At 41.3% G+C, this 26,249-nt stretch overlaps 1 protein-coding gene and 1 long non-coding RNA gene across 4 annotated transcripts in view; one reads left to right on the top strand and one right to left on the bottom strand.

Annotated features, from left to right (window-relative positions):
* The window catches only part of AFG2B (AFG2 AAA ATPase homolog B), a 28,536-nt gene extending 23,499 nt beyond the window's left edge, over positions 1–5,037 (bottom strand). For all 3 annotated transcript variants that reach the window (XM_054531408.2, XM_002825408.5, XM_054531409.2), the window contains exon 1: positions 1,736–5,037. In XM_054531408.2, coding sequence (XP_054387383.1) covers positions 1,736–2,926 — 1,191 coding nt within the window. In that variant the 5' untranslated portion in view covers positions 2,927–5,037. The remainder of the gene's footprint in view (positions 1–1,735) is intronic.
* LOC112129049 (uncharacterized) lies at positions 5,037–25,888 on the top strand. Its single transcript, XR_002911458.3, has 3 exons — positions 5,037–5,710; positions 8,195–8,355; positions 25,660–25,888. It is a non-coding gene; the product is annotated as an uncharacterized LOC112129049 (long non-coding RNA).
* The last annotated feature ends 361 nt before the right edge of the window (positions 25,889–26,249 follow it).

The following is a 26,249-nucleotide window of genomic DNA, read 5'->3' as shown; positions in this document are numbered from 1 at the left end:
TGAAGAGAGGTTGGCTCATGGGTACAAACATACAGTTAGATAGAAGGAATATGTGTAATGTTTGATAGCGTAGTAGGGTGACTACAGTTAACAATAATTTCTTGTATATTTCAAAATAGCTACTAGAGAGAATCTGAAATATTCCCAACACTCAGATAAGAAATGATAAATGTTGGAGGTGATGGATATCCTAAACACCCTGATTTGATAATTACAAATTGTATGCATGTACCAAAATATCACATGTACCTCAAAACATGCACAATTGTGTATCAATAAAAATAGATCAATTGAAAAAGATTTCCAAAAAACATTTTATATATGTGTGTGTGTATACATATATATACACACATATATATATACACACACATATATATACACACACACATATATATATATACACACATATATATATATATATATTTTTTTTTTTTTTTTTTTGAGACACAGTTTCACTCTGCTGCCCAGTCTGGAGTGCAGCGGGCACCATCTCAGCTCACTGCAACCTCCACCTCCTGGTTCAAGTGATTCTGGTGCCTCAGCCTCCAGAGTAGCTAGAACTACAGGCATGTGCCACCATGCCCGGCTTATTTTTGTATTTTTAGTAGAGACGGGGTTTCACCATCTTGGCCAGGCTGGTCTCAAACTCCTGACCTCAGATGATCCACCCACCTCAGCCTCCCGAAGTACTGAGATTGCAGGCGTGAGCCACCGCGCCCGGCCAAAATAATAATATGTTTTTTATCCTGACAAACATGTACGACAATTTAGTGAACCGTTTTGGAACTAGTACCGTGCACTTTACGTATACTTTAGATTCTGAATATATGAAAATCCTAATATTCCAGAGGAGTAACACTGGCTAGAAAGTTGCACAATGAAAATTCTATGTCATTTAACAAGTTTTTGTTATTTTTAAGAACACATAAAGTTCTAGAAGCCAGGTATAGATAGCTAGGTCCCTGCCCTTAAGGACACAGGTACTAGATAGTGCAAGGAAAAAATCCACTCAAGTCCTGAACTAACTAAGCTAAAAGTGTGTAATTATCATTTCTCTTTTGAATCCTATCACAAAATAGAAATATCAGTCACTAAATTTCAAACTATTCTTTAGAATTCAAGTCAATTTAGGACCAAAGCTTATAAAATAGGACAGCTCCGAATATTCAACCTCCCTGACAACTCAGGGAGCAGCTGTGGGTACCTCCTCAATTGTGGAATAGGATGCTGGTGTTAGGACAAGGAATGAATAAATCCAGAAGAGTTAATGCCTGCTTCCATTTAGTTCTTCCCCGCCTTCTCCCTCTTTATTTCAACACACTTACTTCTTGAGGCTATCCTTCTTCTTTAAATTCTCATTCCAAAAAATGAGTTTAACACGCTCGTAGGTGACCAAAATTCTCTTAAGAATTAACATTACTGATTATAGGACCTGCACAACAAAATTAATCTGTAATGGACACCTCGCTTCCCAAAACAATTAGACTCTGGGGAAACACAGGTCCTGACTCTCAGATCCTGACTCACAGGTCCTGACAATTTGACTCTGGGGAAATACAGGTCCTGACTCACAGATGATATATGGGCAGAGAACGTGTTCTCTGCATTGCAAAGAGCCCCACTCCAGCCTCACCGATGCTCAAACCTAAGAGGCAAACGCCTCCGGGGCAGCCAACTGGTGCCAGAAGCGACCGAGGTTCCACCGACAGTGGGCAAACCCGCCAAGCCCATTCACCTCTCGGTCAAATCTCCCGGGTCTACGCAGCGCTGGGTCTAGAGCGTCCGGCCGGTTAGTGGCTCCCACAACCACGACCTCGCGGTCCCCACTGGCGCCGTCCAGCAGCGTCAACACCTGGGCCACTACGCGGCTCTCGGGTGCTCGACCGCCCCGCCGGGGACACAAGGAGTCCACCTCGTCCAGGAAGAGGAGGCTGGGTCCGCGGCTGGCCAGCTCCTGGGCGCGCTGGAAGACCTGCCGCACGTTCTCCTCGGTCTCCCCAGGCCGGGAACCTTGCAGCGCCGGGGCGCTGACTGCCAGCAGCTCCGCGCCCGCCTCGCGCGCCACGGCCCGCACCAGCTGGGTCTTGCCCACTCCGGGGGGCCCCGCCAGGAGCACCCCGCGAGGCACCGCTAAGCCCAGCGCGGCCAGGGCGCGGGGGTAGCGGAGCGGGAGGCGGAGGAGCTCCCGCAGCGAGTCGGCCGCCTCCGAAAGACCTCCCAGGGGAACCTCGGGCTGCGGCTGGGCTTCCGACGGAGGCTCCCCGCCAAGGCTGACGCGAGTACGAGGGGTGACCAGCCCAGCGGGATCGGGACTGGGCGTCCCGCCGACGATATGCAAGGCAGCCACTGGGCCAGGAGCGCCCGGCGGAGCGACCACCACGTGGCCCAGGGAGATCGGTCGGTTTCTCAGCAGCTCCTGCGCCGCCTCCAGCACCGGGGCTGTATTCCGAGCACCGGGCGCGCCTGCCTGCTCTCGCAACACCGGCCACACGGCGACGCGCCGCAGGGGCTGACAGGGCACTAGGAGGAGGCGATTCAGGCCGAGACTCCTCTGGGATCTCGACGCCCCGACCGCCGCCCCGGGGCTCGCGCACAGCGGGTCCAGCTGCACAAAGCCGTCAGCTCCGTCCCGCCGAGGCCAGGCAGTGCAGAGGCAGGAGCCCCCGTCGGGTAGCGAGATCTTCACTGCCGAGCCCAAGCGCGCGCCCAGGGCGTGGAGGGCGGCCGGGCCCAGGCGGCAGCGCTGGGTGCCCCGGTCTCTAGCGTCTAAGGGTAGCAGCTTTAAGAGCGGCCCTTCAGGGAAAGGATCCGAGTCCGGAGCCATTGCACACAGATGAACCAGGCAGACGAAACCAGTGTAGGAAACCCACCCGGCCCACAAAGAGCGGAACACTGAGCTCGCAGGCCGGAAGCAGATTGCGCGCATGCGCTAGGGAAGACTGCGGTGCTAGCCGCTGAGTGAAGGCCGAAAGGGCCAATGGAAACGTTAGACGACGCTCGGGCTTCTGGGTAGAGCGTTGGTGTCCGCTTTCGTGAAATCGGGTTGCCTACCCCAGAGCTTTGCCGAGATGGTCTTCGTTACAGATGTCTGGGAGGCGGCTTAAGCTCACTTCACTAGGTCATTAAGCATGTACTTTGGTGGTTGCATATATCTTGGAAGTCACCGGCGTTACATTCTGTTTTCCTGGCCTTCGAACTGGAGCATCAGTACTGCCGCCGTTGGAATAGCAACGTAGAGACTTCGCTATTTTGTGAAGAAACTCCAACTATCCCCATGGACACAGAATTTTGGGTGCTCTGGTGCAAATGTCTGAGGTGACTTGGCGTAGCTGAGAATACAGCCTTGGGACCTTCGATAATCGGGGTTCCAATCTGGGAGGTCCAGGCACAACCCTTCCTATGGGAAAGCACCAGCATAGTGGGAGGGAAGCACACTGTGGCACTTAAAATCCCTTGTAGAGAGGAAAGAAGGAAAACTAGGCTACCTGATGGATTTGTAGTACACCAACAGTACATTTGTTCTGATTTCTGATATTCTTTTGAAGATTCTTTGGCAACAAATTAATCACTAAAGTTCATGCGATCAATGCTTACTGTCTAATTGGGGCACAACAGTACTAAGTCCTGTATTAGAGGCGATACCTATCTACATTATTAAGACAACTGCCTGCTATTTTTTTTCCAGCTGCTTTCTGCCTTTCCCTTTCGCACAGGGAATTCCTTTTTATCAGCTGGAATACATTTTCTATCTCTCTTAATTGCCGTTAAAAAAGAACTACAGATATTCAAAGACAAGTAGATATACCTTGTTTTTATTTGACTTACATCTTCCTACCTCTATTTTCCCCACTTTCACTGCAACCCAAATTTGTGAGTTGACAAAACTGATATTTTAGAGTGCTTAAGTTGCTGGGAAGTTGTTTTTTTTTTCTATCTATGCAAATAATCAATTACAGACTGTGTAGTAATATCTTATCAACGGGAAGTACTGTCAGATCTGGGATCTTAAGACCCATGCCAGTTCCTGATCTCATTCTATCCAAACTTCATGGCAGACATGACAGACTTCTTGACTTGACAGTAACTTATCTGGTCTCAGCTGTACTTTTCTGCTTAAATCGATTCTGGAACAATTTAGGGATCAGAAAATAGCAGGAGGAGGTCTTGAAATGGGTAAGTCACCCATTACTTCCTGTTTTCTTTTTTCCTCTTAATCCCATTGGCTTCAGTTCTTTTTGGTTTTGGGACTTTTAAATAACAGCTTTGCATTTTCTGAAATTTAAAAAAAAGCCATCGTTTTTACCGACCCCTAAAGGTGTGAATTACATGCCTATCAAGTTATTTTATCAGAAGCCTCTACCTCATCGAGTTCCTTCTATTCAGTTCCAAGAAGCTTTAAGGATCTTGGAGAGGGAAAGAAGACTTACTGAGGACATGATAACTGTCTTAAATATGTAAAGGGATCTCATGTAAAAGAGTTAGTAGATTTACTTATATTTACAGTGCAGAAATGGCCAAGAAGTAAAGGTTTAATGGAGTGGAATAACCAAAGCCAAAATAGGGAGCCAATAAAGTTAAATCAGCCTCAAAGTTTTCTGAATTGGTTTAAAACAGAGGCACAAACTATGCTATTAGGAATATGATGAGAAGGAAACTACATGTTGCTTTTGGTTGGTCTAAGAGGTTGATTTTATACAAGGTCAAACAAGAACCCTCTGATCTTATAGAATCCATATGCACAGGAAATATTATTTCACTTCACTCTTTCCCTAAAAGATCCAGTCTTTACCATAGGCTGCAAACAAAAGCAACAAGGAATTCTGTTACTGGGCCTTCAGCTCTTATCCACTCACTCTGAGCAAAACTATAAATGTCTTTCCCAATCATCCAGTAAAATCCATTCTGTCCCTTTAGGTCTAACCATTTGCAACACTATGATTTCAGCCATCTGAACATCCATATTTATCATGCCATTCAATGACTTAATTTCCTTGTGATAAACCATTCTTTTTATTTTTAAAATTTTATTTATTTTTTAGACAGTCTTGCTCTGTCACCCAGTCTTGAGTGCAATGGCAGGATCTCAGCTCACTGCAACATCTGTTTCCCAGGTTCAAGCAATTCTCCTGCCTCAGGCTCCCAAGTAGCTGGGATTACAGGTGCCTACCACCACGCCCGGCTAACTTTTGGATTTTTAGTAGAGATAGGGTTTTACCCTGTTGGCCAGGCTGGTCTCAAACTCCAGGCCTCAAGTGATCCACCTGCCTCAGCTTCCCAAAGTGCTGAGATTACAGGCATGAGCCACTGCACCTGGCCTCCTTGTGGTAAACCATTCTAATGGGAGTTGTGTGGCTCTTTTGCTTAGTTGTTTTTAATCTGACCAGAAATTTGTTAATTCTATGAATTGAAGAACATCAATTAAAGCACTAGAATTGAACCACTAGAGGGAGTCCAGAACCAACTAAGCCTGAAGGCTACAGGATTGTTAGGACATTGGTGTTCTCAACTGTGGTTTCCGCTCAATTTTCCCAGGATTCACACCTAGGTGTATGAAGCCATCTGTTGTCTCTATATATTAACTGGCTTAGTCTGTTCAGGCTGCTGTAACAAAATACTACGAACCAGGTAGCTTATAAATGACAGCAATTTATTTTTTACAGTTCTGGAGGCTGGGAAGTCAAAGACAAGGCACTGGCAGATTCCATGACTGGTAAGGGCTCCCTGTCTAGAGACAGCTCATTGTACCCGCACATGGTGGAAGGGACTAGCTAGCTCCCTCATGTTTCTTTTATAAGCACACTGATCCCATTCATGAGGGCTCCACTCTCATGACCTAATCACCTCCCAAAAGGCCCTGACTCCTACTACCATCATCTCAAGGGTTAAAATTTCAACAAATGAATTTTGTGGAGGACACAAACACTGAGATCATAGCAGTAACTGACTTATTTTCACATAATTTTTCACAAGCCTCAAGCCATGTAAAACTCAATTTCTAAGTTAAAATTTAATTTTTGTGTTAAGTACAAAAACGAGACCGTTCCTAAATCCAAAATTTAGTGGTAGGTCAAAATCCAAACCGATGGAATTCATCTTGCTATAGCCTAGAAACATTTCTAGCTTTAAATTGTTTCAAATAGCTTTGCCAAACAAAATCTTTTGTGAGATTTTCCGGAAGAGGTACATGTAACAAATAGTTTCTCTTTATGTCCTTTCTTACATTCAAGGTTACAATCTGTCTAATTTTTAATTAACTATAAAAATTCTTAATTAATTGTAAGTCTATAATTCAAAAGAGATAATTGGAATCTGTTTCTTCTTTAGGATAACGATCATGCAATATTTTTGTCCCTTCAGCATATTTTTTATATATATATATATATATATATATAAATATATTCCTGTATATGAAAAAAATCTAAAGAAAATGGTTAAACCAGTAGCATGAGTCATCTGTAAATTAAATAATGTTAACCTTTCCTGCATTTCCATTTCTGTGTTATGTTCAACCCTAATATATTTGAACATTAGCAATGACTATGAGTTGTAATAGATGAATAGAGATTTGCTTAGCCACCCTTGAAAAAGCATGATTTGCAAACACTTTCATCTCAACATGCTCATGTAGATGTAGTAAGTGACTTATTTCCACGGATACCTAATATGCCAAACCTGTGTTCTTAAAGTATGTAATGAAAATCCCCCTAAATGGGACATTGTTAAAATTGTTCTTTAGAATCTTCCATCTGTACTTTTTATCTTGTATCCAGGTTAGAATTAGTCTTTAGAGTAATTCTAAATATAGAATAAGTTATAGAATCAGAAGAAGGAGGATGAAAATATTTGCTGGATTTCAAATGACCTGCAGAATATAGTTCATAGAACATCATTCTGAAAGTCCGTTCTTGCACATTTTCAGGAAATTGCTTGATTCATCATTTTTTAGAAGTTAATGTTAAGGTAATTTTTCCCTATGATGTTGGTTCACACTTTTCAGCTTACAAACATAATAATTATATATTTATTAAAACAAATATTTGTTGAACATCTACTTCTTGCTAGTTACTATACCAGAGGCTGAGTATTTGGTGGCAAACAACAACAATAAAAACACTGTAATCCTTGCCTTCATGAAGCTTATAGTCTACTGGGAAGTCAAACATTGAAGAAGTAAACAAGTGAATAAATCTGATAATTAAAGGTGATGAAAATTGCTTTGAAAGAAGTAAACAGAAAAGGGCTACTTTAAACAGGTATTAAGGATAGGAAAAACAAAACAAATTGTTTTTCCTACTCTCATACACCACTCAGCCACTGAACACAGCACTTCTGACACCAGGTGTTGTTTGGGGGGGTTCCCCACATATCAAGCAAATTCTCCCACAGATACCACCTGGGTGTCCTCTAATTCAATTCAATGCTGAGACTATCTACCTGGAGATAGCATCAGACTCCACAGGTTCAGGGCCCAGTCCCTCAAGACTGCCCCCGCCTTCAGATGCCAATCACAAGTTCCAGATTGTGACTTGTGCTTCTGACCAGGGATGGGCTGTAAATTGGGCTTCCCATGACCCGCTTCTTAGGTTCTATTAATTTACTAGGATGGCTCTTGGAACTCAGGAAAACACATTACTTACATTTACTGGCTTATTAATAAAGGATGTAATAAGGATACAGATGAACAGCCAGGGGATACAAAGGGTGAGATCTGGAAGGGTCCTGAGTACAGGAGCTTCTGTCCCCATGGAGTTGGTATGTACCACATTCCAGGCACATGGATGTGTGTTTGCCAGCCTGGAAGCTCTCTGAACCCCATAGTTAAGGGATTTTTATGGGGCCTTCATCACGTAGGCATTCTCAATTATTAACTCAATTTCCAGCCTCTGTCCCTCTCTGGAGAATGGAGGTAGGGGCTGAAAGCTCCAAGTTTATGATCATGGTTGGGCTTTCCGGTGACCAGCCCTCATCTAGGAGCCGGGCAAGAATTGCCTTGGTAGAACAAAGGCCTGCTCCTATCACTCAGGAAAGTCCACGGGATTTAAGAGCTCCATGTCAGGAACGAGAGCAAAGACCAAACATTAGAACCAAAGATTCTCCTAGCACCCCTGTAACTCAGGAAATTACAAGGGTGTTGGGAGCTCTAGGCCAGAGACTAGAGGCAGAGACCATATATATATTTCTTATTTCACAACAGGAAAGGAGAGAAGGTCTCTGAGGAAGTGACATTCCAGTTGAGACGTGAAGGTTAAGTAAAAACCAAGCAGAAAAATTGGAAGAGGAAAGGGAAGAGGGAAAAGCCTGTGCCAATGCCCTGAGATTGGAATATGCTTTTTGTGTTTAAGAAACTAACAGAAGGTCAGTATTATCTTTACCATACTTTTGGCTTTTTTTTTTTTTTGAGATGGAGTCTCACCCTGTTGCCCAGGCTGGAGTGCAGTGGCGTGATCTCGGCTCACTACAACCTCTGCCTCCTGGGTTCAAGTGATTCTCCTGCTTCAGCCTCCTGAGTGGCTGGGATTACAGGCACAATGCTGCCATGCCCGGCTAATTTTTGTGTTTTTAGTAGAGACGGGGTTTCTCCATGTTGGCCAGGATGTTCTCGATCTCCTGACCTCATGATCCACCCACCTCAGCCTCCCAAAGTATTGGGATTACAGGCGTGAGCCACTGTGCCCAGCCCAAATACTGTATCTTAAGATTGACTATACCATACCTTTGGAAACTGTGTGCTGCCAGCTTATCTAAACATTCATCTACTCTTTTCTATTTCTACCATCAAAAGGAATTTTTATTACTTTTATTGGATCATTGCGAAAATGTCCTAATTAAACTCCATCCCTCCAGTCTCTCCCTAAATTGTAACTATATTAAACCAGCCAAGAAAAATCTCTTATACTTTGACTGGTTTGAGGACTATATCTGAGTTATATTAAATCTGAGAATTTAGTTTATCTAAATGAATTATAGAGCTTTCAAACTTGTCTAAGCATTGACTCAGTATTGTGTAAGATCAGATCTTGGGGACTGAGCCAGAGAGAAGACCAGGCTCCAGGAACAAGATACTGTCCAGAAATGGTTTATTCATAGCAACTTCAAGGCAAGTTTATCAACTTTCCTCGACTGCTTTCCCTCCTCCAAGATAAGTATTCCTGCTCTGAGTTTCCTTGATACCCTGTGCGTACCTCTTAGAGCAGTTATCATATTGTGTTTTAGCTGTGGTATCCTTGTCTTTCTAAACCCTTTAAGGACAGAAAATGAGTCTTGCTCTTCTCCAGGTGCTCTGTACTTACCACAGTACCTAAAGGATTTAAGTGTAAAATCAAGATATGTTGAATGAATGAATGAGTAGCAGCAAGGCTGGATTGGTAAAATGGGACTTAGTCATGGAAAGCCTTGAATGCCATTTTTTTAATTCATTCTATACCAGGAAATGTGCGGTAAATGGGAGGGAATGACATCCAGAGCACTATAGTACAATGGTGGACAGGGCAGAGTTAATGGTATTCTCTCCTACAAGTAAACGCTTTACTCCAGGTCATTCATTTATAAAGCCTTAATGCAAATTTAACTTCCCTCCAGGATGATTTATTTCACATCTTTGGTTCAAATTGCTCTTGTCTTAATCTGAGGTCCTGTAGCACTGTCCATACATTTATGCATCTAGTTGCATTCTGTTTGTATTGCTAGACAATTGTTTAAAGTGACTTTCTATTATTTTTCCAGTGAGATCTTTAAGTGATTTGGGAATTTGTACCTCTTTTTTCTAATCTTTTATAATTTTTGCTCCCCATCCCAGCATTGAGCAAAATGCTAGGTGTTTAATAGTTAAATCGATCTGTTTCCTGAAATACTAGAAATCCACGTAGTTTTTATTTGAATCTAGGAGAATGAGCTTGAAAAATCTAAAAAAAAATTGGTTTGGGTTTTATACCTAAGGTATATTAGAGTTGAGAATTTTAGTCTGCTATAATAACTCTTAGATCTTTAGAACACTCAGACTTGTCTAGTAGTTGACCTAATATTAAATATGACCTGGTCTTGGGGACTGAGCCAGAAACAAGACCAGCCTAAAGATAGGATAGAGATTGTCTGCACATGGCTTATTCATATTAATTCACAGGTATCCATTTCATCAAAGTTTCCTCTAGTGCTTTGCTACACCCCATCCAAAAAATGGGATGAAGTCTTGATTTCTTCTTTCTAAGGCACTAAAATCAGACAGAGGAGACAGAAATATCTGTTTGCTGCACCATTATTTCTCACTGATGGACAAGATCTTGCCAAAACAATGCAAGCCCTGAGAGACAGGGGAGAGAGAGATCTCATGACCTTTTAGCCTTGGAATGGGAGGGCGGACTCCAAAAGAAATGATCCGCTGGGTTCCAAAATAGCAAAACTGAAGACAAAAGGATGAAGATACGTGTTCTGAATCCTCTCAAACTGAGCAGATAGGGAACTTTGTTTAGAATAATTACATTATTCACCCCATCTTTGGTACTGAATGTTTCATTTGTCCATTGAAATGAAGGTCACTGTTTCCCTCCCACACCCTAAAATGTGTGGGAGTAGCCATGAATGCCTAGGCATTTTTCAGAATTTTCTTTGTCCCACTTCTTTATAGACCTGCAAACTTTTCTGACTTTGAGTGAACTCAGTATGTTTCAGAACCATGAAATAGTGCCTGACCTGCCAGTGCCTTTGGAATGAAGTTTTGGCAAACACACGACGCCCAGATAGAATTCAACAATTCTTCCTCTGGTTTTCCTCAACATGTAACCTTCCCACCTTTTTAGCACTTGGCTTAATTCTGCCTTGAGTTAGTTGTTTTCCTATCTGTCTTTCCTCTACTTCAGCAGTCCCCAACCTTTTTGGCACCAGAGACCGATTTCGTGGAAGACAATTTTTGCACAGATGGGGTGTGGCAGCGGGATGATTTCGGGATGAAACTGTTCCACCTCAGATCACAAGGAACGCACAACCTAGATCCTCTGCATGCCAGTTCACAGTATACAGTAAGGTTTGCACTCCTGTGATGATCTAATGCTGCTGATCTGACAGGAGGTGGAGCTCAGGTGGTAATGCTCGCTCAGTCCCACTCGCCTCCTGCTGTGTGGCTTGGTTCCTAACAGGCTGTGGACTGGCAGCGGTCTGTGGCCCAAGGGTTGGGGACCTCTGCTGTACTCCCTCCTGATTGTAAGAGTTGACGCTATGTGTTAGTCATCTTTGATCTTTCATTCTACCTTCTTCCAGCAGGGGCTAGCATTGCTACTGGCTTGCTGTATGGTCTTGAGCAATTTATTTAACCTTTCTGAGCCTGATTCTTAAAATCTTTGAAATAGATTATTGTGAGATTAAGTGACATACTACAGGTTGAGCATTCCTAATCCAGAAATCCAAAATTCAGAATGCTCAGCATCAAAAACTTTTTGAGTGCTGACATGATGCTCAAAGGAAATGCTCATTACAGCATTTCAGATTTTGGATTTCTGAATTCAGATGTTGAATCAGTAAGTATAATGCAAATATTCCAAAATTCAAAAAAATCTAAAGTCCAAAACACTTCTGGTCCCAAGCACTTCAGATAAGGGATACTCAACCTGTATGATGTTCATTGTAATTATTATCACCTATCAGGATGTTATGAGATAATTTATAGAAATTTCTTTTGAAGGATAAAAGCTCTATTGGCATGTAATGTAAGGCTCCACTAAACAGTAATAGCTACACAGATAGACTACCAGGTACAGTTGTAAGTGTTTACAGTATGATCTCATTTAATCCTCCCAATAGCCTTGGGAGGTTGGAACTATTTTTTTTTAAATGTATAGTTGAGAGAACTGAGGCACAAAATGTTAAGTAGCTTTCCCACTTACTCACACAGCTAGTAAGTGGCAGAGCTAGGATTCAAAACTAAGTGGCCTGGCTGGCTCCAAAGTTTCCACTCTGAACCACTACACTATGCTACGCTATAACCAAATCTGGCTTTGCAAACCACACCTACCAATTAATAGTTATGTGACCTTAGACAAGGCTTTAAAATTTTACACCTGATTTTAATCATTTGTAAAATGGAGATAAAACTAATACCTACCTCATAGGTTCATTTATCCAACAAATATCTCTTGAGCTCCTACCATTTGCTATACTCTGGGTATACCACAATATCATGATAACTAAATTCATGTCATGCACTTGGCTACTGCCAGGCACATATTAAGTGGTCAATGTTAATTATTATTTTAATTAATAGTAATAAGCCAGTGACCTCTCTGAGACATATTTCCCATTACTTGGCTAGAGATTGTTCTGTGTCATCACCATATAGCCGTTCTCTACTGATCCCCTAATTGTATTTGAAATTTTCAAATTGTATTTGAAAAACAAGAAAACAGCAATACAAGTATCTTCCAGGGCTCAACAGAATGGCTACTTTGAAGTGGATCTGATACATAGTAAAGGCTAGGCAGGCATACAAAATATGCTTACTGCAAAGGAACATGAAGTACATTTGGTGAATGTGAAGATATGAAGATGATCAAATATAATGCTTTTGGGAAATGTATGGTGAGATCATCTTGGGAAACAAAGATGTGGCCCCACATTACATCCCTGGTGATACATAAAAAACCCAGCATCCTATTTCTCAGAATCCATCTAGGAATGAATGGCTTGTAGTGGGTGCTCTTCTGTGCTGTGCTTTGGTGCTCTCAGGATTCATCCTGTGTTTACCTACCCCACGTTCTGTGAGAGCCAGAAGTAATTTTCTAGGTTACATAGAGACTTTATCTCTGTAGACTGCTGGTAATCAAATGAGATGATATGTATGAAATCATTTTGAAACACTACACACACGCACACACGTGCGCGTGCATACACATGCAGAAAGTTTTCTACAAGAGTGTTGTAGTCACGTACAGAGAATGCTCACTGTAGGAACCAGATATGGAAAGTACTTTCTTCCTCATTTCTAAGCTTGCTCTCAGCATCTTTTTCTTCCTTTCTGTCACCAAGTTTGCCTTCCTGTCCTGACTAGTTCCCCTTCTGCCCATTTCAGTTCCTAATAACAACAGTAGCTAACATGTAAGTGGTTATTTTAAGTGCTTTACATGTATTAATTCATTTAATCATAACTATGAGTTACATGCTATTATTATCCTTATTATATTTGAGAGAGCTGAGGTACAGAAGGGTTAAGTCACTTACACAAGGTCATACAGCTTAAATTGTAGGGTCAGGCTTTAAAGCTGGGTAGTTTGGTTCCAGAGCCCACACTCTTTATTATGATGCTATACTGTGTTTTACTCTGCCATAGGGCCTGCCACTGTCTGAGGTACACATTTGCCAACCTAAAATCTTTTGTATCCTTTTATTTTTTGTGCTTTTTTTTTCTTTAGCAGAAGAACTTGAAAATTTTTTAGGCAGCAATTGGCAGTTTTTCTCTTTACCTTCTACAATTCAATCAATGAAGCCAGAATCACTTTTTACTAACACCAACTCTAATATAAATTTGTTACTCAGTTATGAGAAATGCAGAATCTTACCAAGTGGTATAATTCATGCTACAAACTTTGATCTTTAGTAATTGTCTGGGGCAATAATTCTGCACAGTGTTAACTAAACCACTGGCTAGCTTATAAACACAAATCTATTCAAGAAATGAAGTCAAAATCTCAGCTATTTTTCCTCTGCTGATTACTTGGTGTAAGATAACATTCAAGCTGCTACTTGCTCAACCGTTAGGCACAAAGTTGGCAAAATCAGCTCTCTTCATGGCATTATAAAAAGAGATGAGCATTGTTTTTGTTGTTGTTGTTGTTTTTTGAGATAGAGTCTCGCTTCGTCACCCAGGTTGGAGTGCAATGGCACGATCTTGGCTCAATGCAACCTCCGCCTCCCGGGTTCAGGTAATTCTCCTGCCTTAGCCTCTAGAGTAGCTGGGATTACAGGCATGTGCCACCATGCCCAGCTTTTTTTTTTTTTTTTTGTATTTTTAGTAGAGATGGGGTTTCACCGTGTTGGCCAGGCTGGTCTCAAACTTCTGACCTCAGATGATCCACCTGCCTTGGCCTCCCAAAGTGCTGGGATTACAGGCGTGAGCCACTGCTCCCAGCCAAGCGTTGTTTTGAAATGTATACAAAATACCTTTCTAAGGTATTAGAATAGAATGGTAAGAAACTAGGACTTCAACAAAACCTTGAGGTTAACTAGTTTGTACAAGTAGGCGTGGAGAGATTAAGTGACTTGCTCAAGGTTATCCAAGTAGTTAATGGTCAAGCAGTGATTTCCAGGTCAATTCCGATCTCCACATCTGCATGCATGGTGCACTTCCCTGAGCACTGCACTTCTGACTGGAACTGTCTCAGACAGGCTGTGTGGTCATCCATACAGTGATGTGAAAGACTTCTCATAGTTGAAAGACCTTTATTAGTTGCCCTAATAAAGGCACTATATTTCACTCAGGAATCATATACTTCATTTTATATTTAAATAATTAGATTCTGTGTGTCATATCAGCTTAATTTGAAAGAGCTAAGGGGTTGGCTACTATGGCTTAAATCCTAAAGGACAGACTTCTGCTTGTGAGAAAATAGTAGCAGAAACAATGTTATAAAATGTGCATTGATGCTGTCCTAAAATCCTCAAGTGCAATTTTGGGGTAAGAAGCCTCAAGTTCTAGAAGTAGACCTTCTCTCCACACAACTGATGATAATACTAGCTTATTGTCATTTTGATGTGATCTGGATACCTCCTTGAATCAAAGGAACCATAGCATCAAAGGTCATTTAAGGAAAATAATTTTCATTCCTTTCTTTGGTTTCTATTAGAGGAATGTGTTTTTAATTTTTGTCACCTAGCTCCTTCTTTTTGTAATATTCGGCTGTACTTAAAAAACAATCCATGTCTAAAATATTTTGCAGCATGAGAGAAAAGCTCCAACTGCCTTAGGAACTCACCTACCCTGTCAACAGCCAGACCACAATATTTGGTGCGTGGGATTCCCTGAGTCCTTGCTCAGCGTGTGACCTATGGACTGGCAGCATGGGTATCACATGGGAGGTTGTTAGAAATGCAGAATCTTGGCTGGGCACAGTGGCTCATGCCTGTAATCCCAGCACTTTGGGAGGCTGTGGCAGGCAGATTGCTTGAGCCCAGGAGTTTGAGACCAGCCTGGCCAACATGGCAAAACCCTGTCTCCACTAAAAACACAAAAATTAGATGGGTGTGTGCCTGTAGTCCCAGCTATTTGGGAGGCAGGGGCACAAGAATTGCTTGAACCCGGGAGGTGGAGGTTGCAGTGAGCTGAGATCACACCACTGCCCTCCATCCTGGGCAACAGTGTGAGACTCTGTCTCAAAAAAAAAAAAAAAAAAAAAAAAAAGAAAGAAAAAGAAAAAAGAAAAAAAGGAATGCAAAATCTTAGGCCTGAATCAGAATTTGCCTTTTAACAAGCTCCCCAAGTGATTCCTATGTGCATCCCTGGATGCCTTTGTAAGAATACCTATTGCTTCTTTCTAGTCTAGAAGTGAGGCTGAGACTTTCTGTACCCCTACCCCAAGATACAAACTTTAAGTTAAAAACAAGAAGTCAGCCTGAGCAACATGGCAAAAACCCATCTCTGCAAAAAATACACAAATTACCCGGGCATGGTGGCATGCACCTATTGTCCCAGCTATTCAGGTGGCTGAGGTGGGAGGATCACTTCAACCTGGGAGGTGGAGCTTGCAGTGAGCCCAGATTGTGCCACTGCACTCCAGCCTGGGTGACGAGCAAGACCTTGTCTAAAAAACAAAACAAAACAAAAAACCCCACAAAAACAAGAAGTCTTTGATTATTTGGGCGCATAGCTTCATTAATTTTGTTTGATAGTTATCAAACCATAGAAACTTGGATTGGAAGAAACCTTAGAGGTCATCAAGTTCAACCATCATCACTGCTGTGAATTTCAGTATAATGAACAATTTTTGTAGAAAGGTTAAATTGTGTTCAGGATATTCTGTTCAAGAAGATAAAAAGTATTTATTTCATCTTAGGCAGCCATACAAATGGGAGAGGTTTATATATTTAAAAACTTTTAGTGTTAAAGGAAAAAGCTTCAGTTATCTGGAAAGTTTATTGATATGAAATGTCTTGGCCATGATGATATCCCGTAAGGAGGGCTTTATCTTTTAAACTCATATTCCAACTATTTTATATCTGCCAAACATACTGTCTTACACAATTATAACTTTAACTTCCCCCAACTAAGAAAATTATTACTTATCAAACTAAATTTTCCATAAGGAGAGGAAAAGAGATAAATCTTCCTTGCAGAAGACTTCCAAGCAATATATGTATGTAAACCCCTCTTCCTTTCCAGGGGAGTTGGTCTTGGAGACTCAATTCCAAAGAATAAAGTATGAAAAGGAAAAAACACCAACCAACTTTACAGAGGAAAAACCCAGCAGACACTACCTTAAGCAAATGACAGGGTTAATACCATCAGTGATATGAGAACATTACATACTACCTGATACGATATGATGAAAAGGGCACTTCATCTCAGTAGTATTCTTTCCAGAACTCCATAATGCCAGTCCAATCATGAGAAATACATAAACCCAGTTCAAAGCATAGACTACAAAATACCTGATTAGTTTTCCTCAAAACTGACAAAGTCCTGAAAAACCAAAGAAAGACTAAGATACTGTCACAGAGCAGAGGCAATCACAGAAGACATTACAAGGAAATATAGTGTGGTATCCTAGATTGGATATTGGAACAGAAAAAGAATGTTAGTGGAAAAACTGGTAAGATCGAAGTAAAGTCTGGAGTTTAGTTAATAATGATTTACAGTGTTGGTAGCTTAGTTTTAGCAAATGTATCATAGCTGTGGAAGACAATAACAGGGTAAACCAAAACAGGGCGATGGGTATACAGGAACTCTGTACTATCTTTGTAACTTTTCTGTAAATCCAAAAACAGATAGAAAACAAAATTTCCCACAAACTCATGAAAATTATTTTAACATATTAAAGTACAGATAGACTTCCACAAGTTTAGAAGGCCGACTTGTGCAGAATACCTACTTACGATATCCACACTTAATCAGTCTGGTATAGTACCTCACGCCTGTAATCTCAGCACTCTGGGGGGCTGACTGAGGCAGGAGGAGCACTTGAGCCCAGGAGTTCAAGACCAGCCTGGGCAACATAGCAAGATTCTGTCTTTAATTTTTAAAAAATTAATATAATCACACTTAAAGCCCTTCTTGAGACCTGTAGCACCATTTTGCTAGACTTGGAAGTTTAAGGTTTTCAGATTTGAATTCCCAGAGTATAAAATCAAAGTCTGTTTTCCAAAAGTTCACTGAACTCTTGAAAAAAGAATTGCACTGAGAATTTATCTCAGCAGAGTGTGGTGAATTTGGATGAATCATTTAGCCTTGGGCCATGGTTATCCCACCTACAAAATAAGGTCCCTCTTAGTTTTAAAATTCTGTAAATATGCTTCTCTCAAAATTGTAAATATTGTTTTAAAGTGAGGTACAAATTCCAAGGGAAAAAATAAAACTTTGACTAGGCAATTGATTCCACAAACATTTATTAAGTGATAATCACTGTGCTAAGTACAGGAGCTGTAGCCCTTGCTCTCCAGAGGTCTGGCGAAAGAGATACGTAAACAAGCTGTTACAGCCATGTATAAGTGCTCTTGAAAAAGTATTAACAAGGTGTGCTGTGGTACACTGGAAGAAGTTGCTTCATTCTTCCTGGAGATGTTACAGAAGCTTTGGACATAAAAAAAAAACAGGAATACCATGAAATAGTACTGTTTGATCTAATCAGAGTCAGTGAGGGATTAGTCCTATGCTAGTAAACATTTATCTTCATTGGCTGCTTGTAAATATCTGGGAATTACTGGATTTTCCCAGTGCTAAACTGGCTGCAGAGTCAGAAATTTGGTTGCTACAGAATTGTGCCAGAAAAGCACAAGTATCTCAAATTGCAGATGCATTCTCTTGGGAATGTCTGAAATCTGTCCCCTGAAATGATTTAATTGCTGTCACATGAACAACATAACTTTCCAGAAAAGGCAGTGTGTTGGCTGACATAGTCTGTCATTACTAAATCAAGCCTTCATAAAAACCTCACGCCTCACAGGTCATTCCATTTCCATCTTATAGCTGAATATTTCTAGTTTAGCCTTTGCAATATATAGTCTTATATGGTCTTGGTATTCGGTTTTGCTTTTAAATTCTGAATAGCATGGTAAACAGTAATTTAGAGTTCCTAAGCAAAAGTTCAGTATTGGACCCTACTTCGATTCTAAGCTTGCAAATTCTGAATAATTCTATTTGAACAGACCTTTCTTTAGCAGGGAGAACGTGACTATGGAGGACGTTTTGTCACTTAAATGACCATAAGTGGAGGAGATGAGTGCTTCCTCCTGGGATGTTGCCCAAGACAAGTAAGAATATTCGAGAGGGATGCAGAAAACTGGCGAATGTTACTTCTCCAATTCCCAGGGCCCAGCTAGAGAAGTGCCTTTTGCTGGGAATGATAATTCTGGAAAATTCCCTACCAGCAACAAGCGAGACAGACAGGAGTGAAATAGCAAGCAGAGACTGAGAACTGGGCAAAGTGCACAACAGAGAGATAGGCAGAAGTGTCTTCCCACGCTAATCTCCCTGTCCTGCCAGATCACAGCGTGTATGGACATGAGAGGAGCCAGGTGGCTGTGGGAGGTTTTCTCCCAGAGCAGTATCTACAGTTTTCTTAGGGCAGAGCTGCAAGGGAAAATATCTGTGACAACAAGAGTTGTTTCTAAGCAGACACAGGGCCTTTTGCTTCTTAAAAAAAATAGCGATTAGAGTTTTTTTCTGATTATAAATGTAGCAAAGTCTCGTATAGAAAGGTATACAAATTGCAGAAAAGCAGAAAGAAGAATATAAAGGTTACCCATTACATCTCCATGCAAAGATTGTCACTATTTAAATTTTGGTAAATTTCTTTCCAGAATTTTATGTGCATACATATGTTCAACATGGTTGAGAGAATACTGTATGTACAATTTCATATTCGGTTATTTTTCAGTTAATATTGTGAGGAAGCCAGAGATCACCTCCAACCCCACTTTTAGCTCTTAGTGGGCGTTTTAGCTGGATGTAGAGGCCAAATTGAGACCAGGCAGATTAACAAGAGAAAAGCGTACAAATTTTATTAGTTTTACATGTACATAAGGATCTCCACAGGAGAGTGAAGTGTGAAGAAGTAGTCAAAGCAAGATGCTTTTATACTTTTTTAGATAAGGAGCAATAAATTTGAGTAGAAATGACAGGACAAAGACAATCTGGCTAGGGACAGTGAATTTTCTAGAGGAGTCACTAGGAGATATATGGTGAGGTATAAAACTGGTGAAAGATAAGAGTTACTTCATTAAGTGTGTTTGTTTAGGTCCATTGTCAACTGCAATTCCAAGTCTCTGGTGATAAGAGCTGTTTTCTCTCCCTAGTATGGAGAGGGTACTCCTCCCAGAGAAATCTTTATTGCTTACTATATACAGAGAGACAGGTCAGCTTTCTTTTTCTAAGACTAAATTTTCTCTGTTTTCAACTCAAAATAATATGTCAACCTGACATATTTTAAAATGACACATCCTCCACGTCCTAGCTTATTAAAAGAAAAACTCTCTTTAAACATTATTTAGTGGTGCATGTTCATCTTATGATGAAATTTATTATAAATCCTAAATTTATTCATTCACTTAAGAAATATTAAGAAAAATGTATTTATTCATTTAAGACCAAAGCATTTTGCCAAATGCTGAATGTGTAATAATTTCCTTAACCATTCTTTAATTGTTGTTGGTCATTCAATCTGTTTCTTATAGCATTTTTTTGAGGCTTTAGACAAAAAGTGTAAATAGAGAATCAGCTTGGAGAAGATGTTTGAAAAAGTACTGGGAAAGGAATTTAGGCTACAAGAATGAGAAGAGGGAGAAGGTCCAGTGACAGCTGCCTTCTTACCACTAAGGTGCCCCAAAAATATTTCCCGCAATACCAGGGATTGTTTATGGACAGTGGCATCTTCGTGGCACCAATATCATGTAACATAATGATAGAGATTCACTAACTTCTGCATCATTTCTGGAATTAGCCAATATGACTTCCTCACTTTTGGGCACTGTCTAGATATGCACTATCTGACTAGCACAACCAGTGCTAGAGGCTGTTGGGTTAAGAAAGGGAAAGGTCGGCTCACACCTGTAATCTCATTTCTTTGGGAGGCTGAGGCAGGAGGATCATGTGAACCCAGGAGTTTGAGACCAGCCTAGGCAACATAGTATGACCCCATCTCTACAAAAAAATGTAAACATTAGCCAGGCAGTGATGCATATCTGTAGTCCCTGGTACTTGGGAGCTTGAGGTGGGAGGATTGCTTGAGCCTGGGAGGTCGAGGCTGCAGTGAGCTACCATCGCACCACTGCACTCCAACCAGGATGACTGAGGAAGACTCTGTCTCAAAAAACAAAGGAGGGGTGGAGAAGTGTCAATTTAGGGGGAAATGTAAGGCACAACTTTCTCAGTGGCGTGAGTGGAGCTATTTTAGCTACCGCTAAAAGTCCGAGGGTTGTAATTAAGTCAGGATGAACATACATTGTATTTCCAGAACCATCCCAATGGGACAGACCCTTCTAAAGCACTTTCCCCTTCCTGCTGTCCCTTCTTTGACTACAGTGCAGGGAGCAACAGCTACCCCTATGCTAAAATACCTTCTCTTGCCTCTGTAGAGTTCCCAACAGAGATCTAAGCTATACCTGAGCTTGTTTAGAGGCCTTATACTAGTTCTGGACTTTCTGTCTCTTTAGCATTCAGCTCTAGCTGACCCACATAAGTTCAGTTTGTCAAAGACTCATTACCATGCAGTCTTTATGGGTATAGCATTATCCTAAGAAGGACAGTTATCTGATAAATAACTCCCAGAAAAAACACTCAGAGATATCTTGAAATATCAAGATGGCAGCATGCGACACAATATGCAGCTTACAGGAGTGTTGAACACTGAAAGTAGTTGGACTACATGTATGTACCCTGTATCATGCAGTAGCTATTCTCCTGAGAATCTGTGAGAAAATCAAGTGTCCTAGAAGTTAAGGGCTCAGGCTTTTGAGTGTTAGAGGCCTGGATTTGAATTTTGGCTCTATTAGCCACTTGGCCACTGTTTCACTTAGGACAATTTGTTTAATCCTGTAGGGCTCAGTTTCTTCATCTTTGAAACAAAAATATTATAAGAATACCTCATAGATGACTAAATGAAATAACGTGAAGCTCTTATCTGGCACATAGTAAGTGCTGAGTAAATAGTAGTTATTATTATTAGAGTAGAAACGATTTTAAAATTAATTGAAGCTGGCCGGGCGTGGTGGCTCATGCCTGTAATCCCAGCACTTTGGGAGGCTGAGGCGGGCAGATCGTGAGGTCAGGAGTTCGAGACCAGCCTGGCCAATATGGTGAAACCCCATCTCTACTAAAAATACAAAAATTAGCCGGAAATCGCTTTAACCCGGGAGGCGGAGGTTGCAGTGAGCTGAGATCATGCCACTGCACTCCAGCCTGGGCAACAGAGTAAGACTACATTAAATTAAAAAAAAAAATGAAGCAATTTGGCAAATGGGTTGGCCTTTGCCTTTAAGTTTAGTCAGAACCTTAAGAAAGAGAATGGTGTTTACTGTTTTTAAATTCCAGAAGGGTATTTGAAGACTAAAGTTAAAAAAAAAAGAAGATCCCTTGAAGCAGACTTCAAATGTTTCTTCTTCAGTTTTCTTAAAGCTGTATCAGTTTCAGTGCTAACCTAAGCTGAGATTATTTTAAATACTTGGAGAAAGCTGGCGTTTAATTTAGCTGAAGCTAGTGTTTTGCAGTTGTCTTCCAATGAAAGAATCTACCTCATTGGGAGATGTTGAGCAGTAATAACACAGCTGTTCAAAACTAGTAAAAATCCTAAAATGATTCGTAAGGGACAGTGCAGAGGCTGCCTTTACAAGATTTTGTAACTCATTTGAAATCAAAGACTGCAAAGTACCAAAGAGGGAGCTCTGGTTATTCTAGCCTGGGCCATCAGAGTGGCATTGAACAATTGATTAAGGACTCTGGCTGTGTCAGGCACTGTGCTAGGGATATATTGGTGGGTAAAACAGACTCCCTGTCCTTAAGGAGCCAACAGCCCAGTGAGAGACAGATATATAAGCAGGCAATTCCAGGGAACACAGGCTATTGTGGGATCAGGCCAGTCCCACAGCATTTCAGATTTAGAAAGTAAATTCCATCAGTTTACCTGGAATCGACTAGGTAGGCAAGAAAAAGAGAACATTAAGAAGGGAAACATAATTAGGAAGCAAGAACTGAGCTAGAACTCACCACACTCTGAGGGATAAGCTAGAATGTTTATTATTATTATTACTACTAATACTTTTGAGACAGAGTTTCTCTCCTGTTGCCCAGGCTGGAGTGCAGTGGTATGATCTCGGCTCAGGGCAACCTCCACCTCCTGGGTTCAAGCAATTCTCCTGCCTCAGCCTCCGGAGTAGCTGGGATTACAGGTGTGCACCAACACGCCTGGCTAATTTTTGTATTTTTAGTAGAGACGGGGTTTTGCCATATTTGCCAGGCTGGTCTCAGATGGGTTCAAGCAATTCTCCTGCCTCAACCTCCTGAGTAGCTGGGATTAGAGGTGTGCACCAACACACCTGGCTAATTTTTGTATTTTTAGTAGGATGGGGTTTTGCCATGTTTGCCAGGCTGGTCTCAAACTTCTGACCTCACGTGATCCACCCACCTCAGCCTCCCAGAGTGCTGAGATTACAGGTGTGAACCACCACACCCAGCAGAATACTGATTTAATACTTTACAATGAGATCTTCATCTTTCTAGCTATCAGATCACTTGTGCTCAGCCGGCAGGGTAACTCCCCCATGCCAAGGTTCCCAGGGATGAGCTTGGTGAGCTCACAAGTTAGAGGAGGTGAATAGTTCTGAGGGATATTTCATAAAAACCCACAGAATTATTCTTGTCCTCAATAGGTTTAACCTTTCCAGAGGCCAGAATATTCTGATTCCATCCTTAGGTAGATCTGGATGAACAGACTCTGATAGGTTGGCCACTCAGGCTTCCTTTTTAAAAACTCCATGTTGATAATCACACCTCTGCAAATGCAGTCTTTTAAATATGTTTTTTGTTTATTAGGTAATTCACTCACATGTTCAAAGTTCAAAGGTACAATAAGGCTTACAGTGGAAAATCTCTCTCATTTCTGTTTCCTAGCCATCCAGGTCCCCTCCCCAGGGACAACTTAGGTTATCAGTATCTGTGTATCCTTCCAAATATATTTTATTGATGCAGCCCAAATAATATTTTCTAAAAAAATTGCAGCTTTATTTACATTCCAGTCATGAGAATATACTTTAGTCACCTTGTTTGAACTTGAGTAATACATTATTGTTTCTAATTTACTTTGAGAGATATCCTTCCCCTAAACTGTAGGTACAAATGTCTCTTAGAATAGGTGACTTCTGTAGATAGTTAATCTCATCCAGTGTATCTGTGTGTATATGTGTGTGCTTAACCAATTTCACAGAGTATCTGTATTCTTAAGTTCTAGGAACACCTTCCTCTGTACTTGTTTACTTCCTATGTACAGATTCTGAAGTCAACCATGATATAGAAATAATGAATTCTTACAACGGGCTCTTTTGTTGTTTATTTTGTTAATCCAATGACTTTACTCACTTTTTTGTTTTATTTTAATCTCAAGACACATTTCAAAAACTCTGTGCTTTGTTGGTTGGAACTAGGGAGAGTTGGGCATATCCCCAAAGCAACAGTGATGAGGGAGAATTGAAAAGCTGAATTTTTGCCATGCTTCTGGTATGTTTTCTATTCCCTGTCCTTTTAGACCCCTTTATACACACACTATCCTAAATCATGCCTTTAAGTTAAGCTACAAAGATGAACTACTATTAGACTTGAATATGCATAACGACTAGGTATGAGACCACCAAGATCCTAAAATTATTGGTTCAAAGTTATCAATGGTATCTACTGCCAATAGGGGAAGGCAAGACAAGACTTCACAGTCTATTCCATTTCTTCTGAATAAGGCAGCAACTAAAGACCACGGAGTTGCCAACTATCACTATATAGATACTTTGCAGAGTTGGCCCAGTATTAGACAAACAATCTAGTATGTAAAGCTTGTACTTTAAATTGATGAGGTCACTCTAGAAATTGTTACAGAATTTTTTCAAAAACAGAACATAAAAGAGAATGAAAAAATATAATTGTAGTAAATGAATAAAAGTGTGGTATAAAAGGGGAGAGGGGAAAAAGGACAAAGAATGAAAGTAAATCAGAGGCATGGCAAAAAGGAGGAGTGAGTGCTTTGATTTGCTTTTATAACAGTAGGACTGGTTTGGGTGGTGCTATTCACACACTTTCTGCTGGATCCCAGGAGATAAGGGTATGCTCTTTGACTATGAGTTTTTCATTATGTAAAACTTAACAACATCGTAAACTTCATTATTACCAGACACTCCCAATTCTTACATCTGCAAAATTAAAATAGTGCTTTTAATGGGTGGCAAGAGGATGTCCTCCAATCTCAAACAGAAATGGTATAGTAATCTCAAGGCCTTGTTATGTGTACTTACTGTATTCTTCAATTCTTTTCAGGAGAAGCACATCTCTGGCTGCCCTCAGTACACTAAGAGAATCAGACCTCAGAGGTGGCTGCATTTTATTGTTGGGAGAAAGTACTTTTTAAATTTTGAGAAATGTTAGAGATTTCCCAAAACCTCACTAGAAGTATGAAGTCTTGATTAGAAAGATAAAGGGATTTGGTTCCAGGTCACACAGCAAATTAAGTGGCAGAATTAAGTTATGAACCTAGACTTACTCCTTTCACCATATTATGGCATTTGGCGGCCTCCTTATTGCTAGAGTAGTAACACATTACCTCATATAGCTTTTCCACCCCCCCAGATGGAGTCTTGCTCTGTCGCCCAGGCTGGAGTGTAGTGGCTCGATCTCAGCTCAGTAGCCGGGATTACAGGCACCCACCACCATGCCCGGCTTTTTTTTTTTTTTTTTTTTTTTGAGACGGAGTCTAGCTCTGTCGCCCAGGCTGGAGTGCAGTGGCGCCATCTCGGCTCACTGCAAGCTCCGCCTCCCGGGTTCACGCCATTCTCCTGCCTCAGCCTCCCGAGTAGCTGGGACTACAGGCGCCCGCCACCACGCCCGGCTAATTTTTTTTTTGTATTTTTAGTAGAGACGGGGTTTCACCGTGTTAGCCAGGATGGTCTTGATTTCCTGACCTCGTGATCCGCCCGCCTCGGCCTCCCAAAGTGCTGGGATTACAAGCATGAGCCACCGCGCCTGACCTAGTTTTTGTATTTTTAGTAGACAGGGTTTCATCATGTTGACCAGGATAGTCTCAAACTCCTGACCTCAGGCAATCCGCCAGCCTCAGCCTTCCCAATTGCTGGGATTACAAGCGTGAGCCACTGCACCCGGCCTCATACAGCTCTAATGCCACGCATCGAGTTCTGCATGTACAATCTCTCATTTTGGCCTCTCAGCAACCCCCCCATGTGCTAGGGACAGTAAATTCTATTGTTCTCACTTTGCAGATAAGAAGACTGCAATTCAGGAAGACATATAGTAGTCTATAAGTGATTCAAGACTGGAACTCAGTTATCCCAATTCCCTCTCGGAGGCTCTTTCCACCATGCCATCTGCTCGTCTGGTGCTTTCCATCCATGAACTCTGGAAAACAAGCTTGAGATACCAAAATTAAAAAGACAGCTCATCACAAATGAATAGTTATAATTCTATAAGTACAAAAATGAAATACTCAAATCTCTTGCCGCCTCTCCTGCTAGGAGCATAAATGTTAACCTGAGTTCTCTAGCTTTGCACAAATCCACAGCAATTAAGACTGCACTGTGAGGGAAAATACTTTTCTAAATAAGAATCCTGATCAAGTTGAAACAAAAATTTTAAAACATGAAATGGAAGGAACGAAACTGTCGTCCTCCCTTATTTCTGACCCACACTTGTCGATTTTCATGACGGAGTTTCTCAAGCCAGGGGCACATGGCCAAAGACCATGTGAAATGCCAGGTGTTCCAAATAACGACCGACGGGGTACTGGAAGGAAAGCACTGCCTCCCCGGGGAACAAATGGCCCAATTTCCAGACTTAGTTTTCTGCAGTCTCA

The sequence above is a fragment of the Pongo abelii genome, chromosome 16 (assembly GCF_028885655.2).
Source record: "Pongo abelii isolate AG06213 chromosome 16, NHGRI_mPonAbe1-v2.0_pri, whole genome shotgun sequence".
Taxonomy (NCBI): domain Eukaryota; kingdom Metazoa; phylum Chordata; class Mammalia; order Primates; family Hominidae; genus Pongo; species Pongo abelii.
This window is presented reverse-complemented; position numbering and strand designations above follow the sequence as displayed.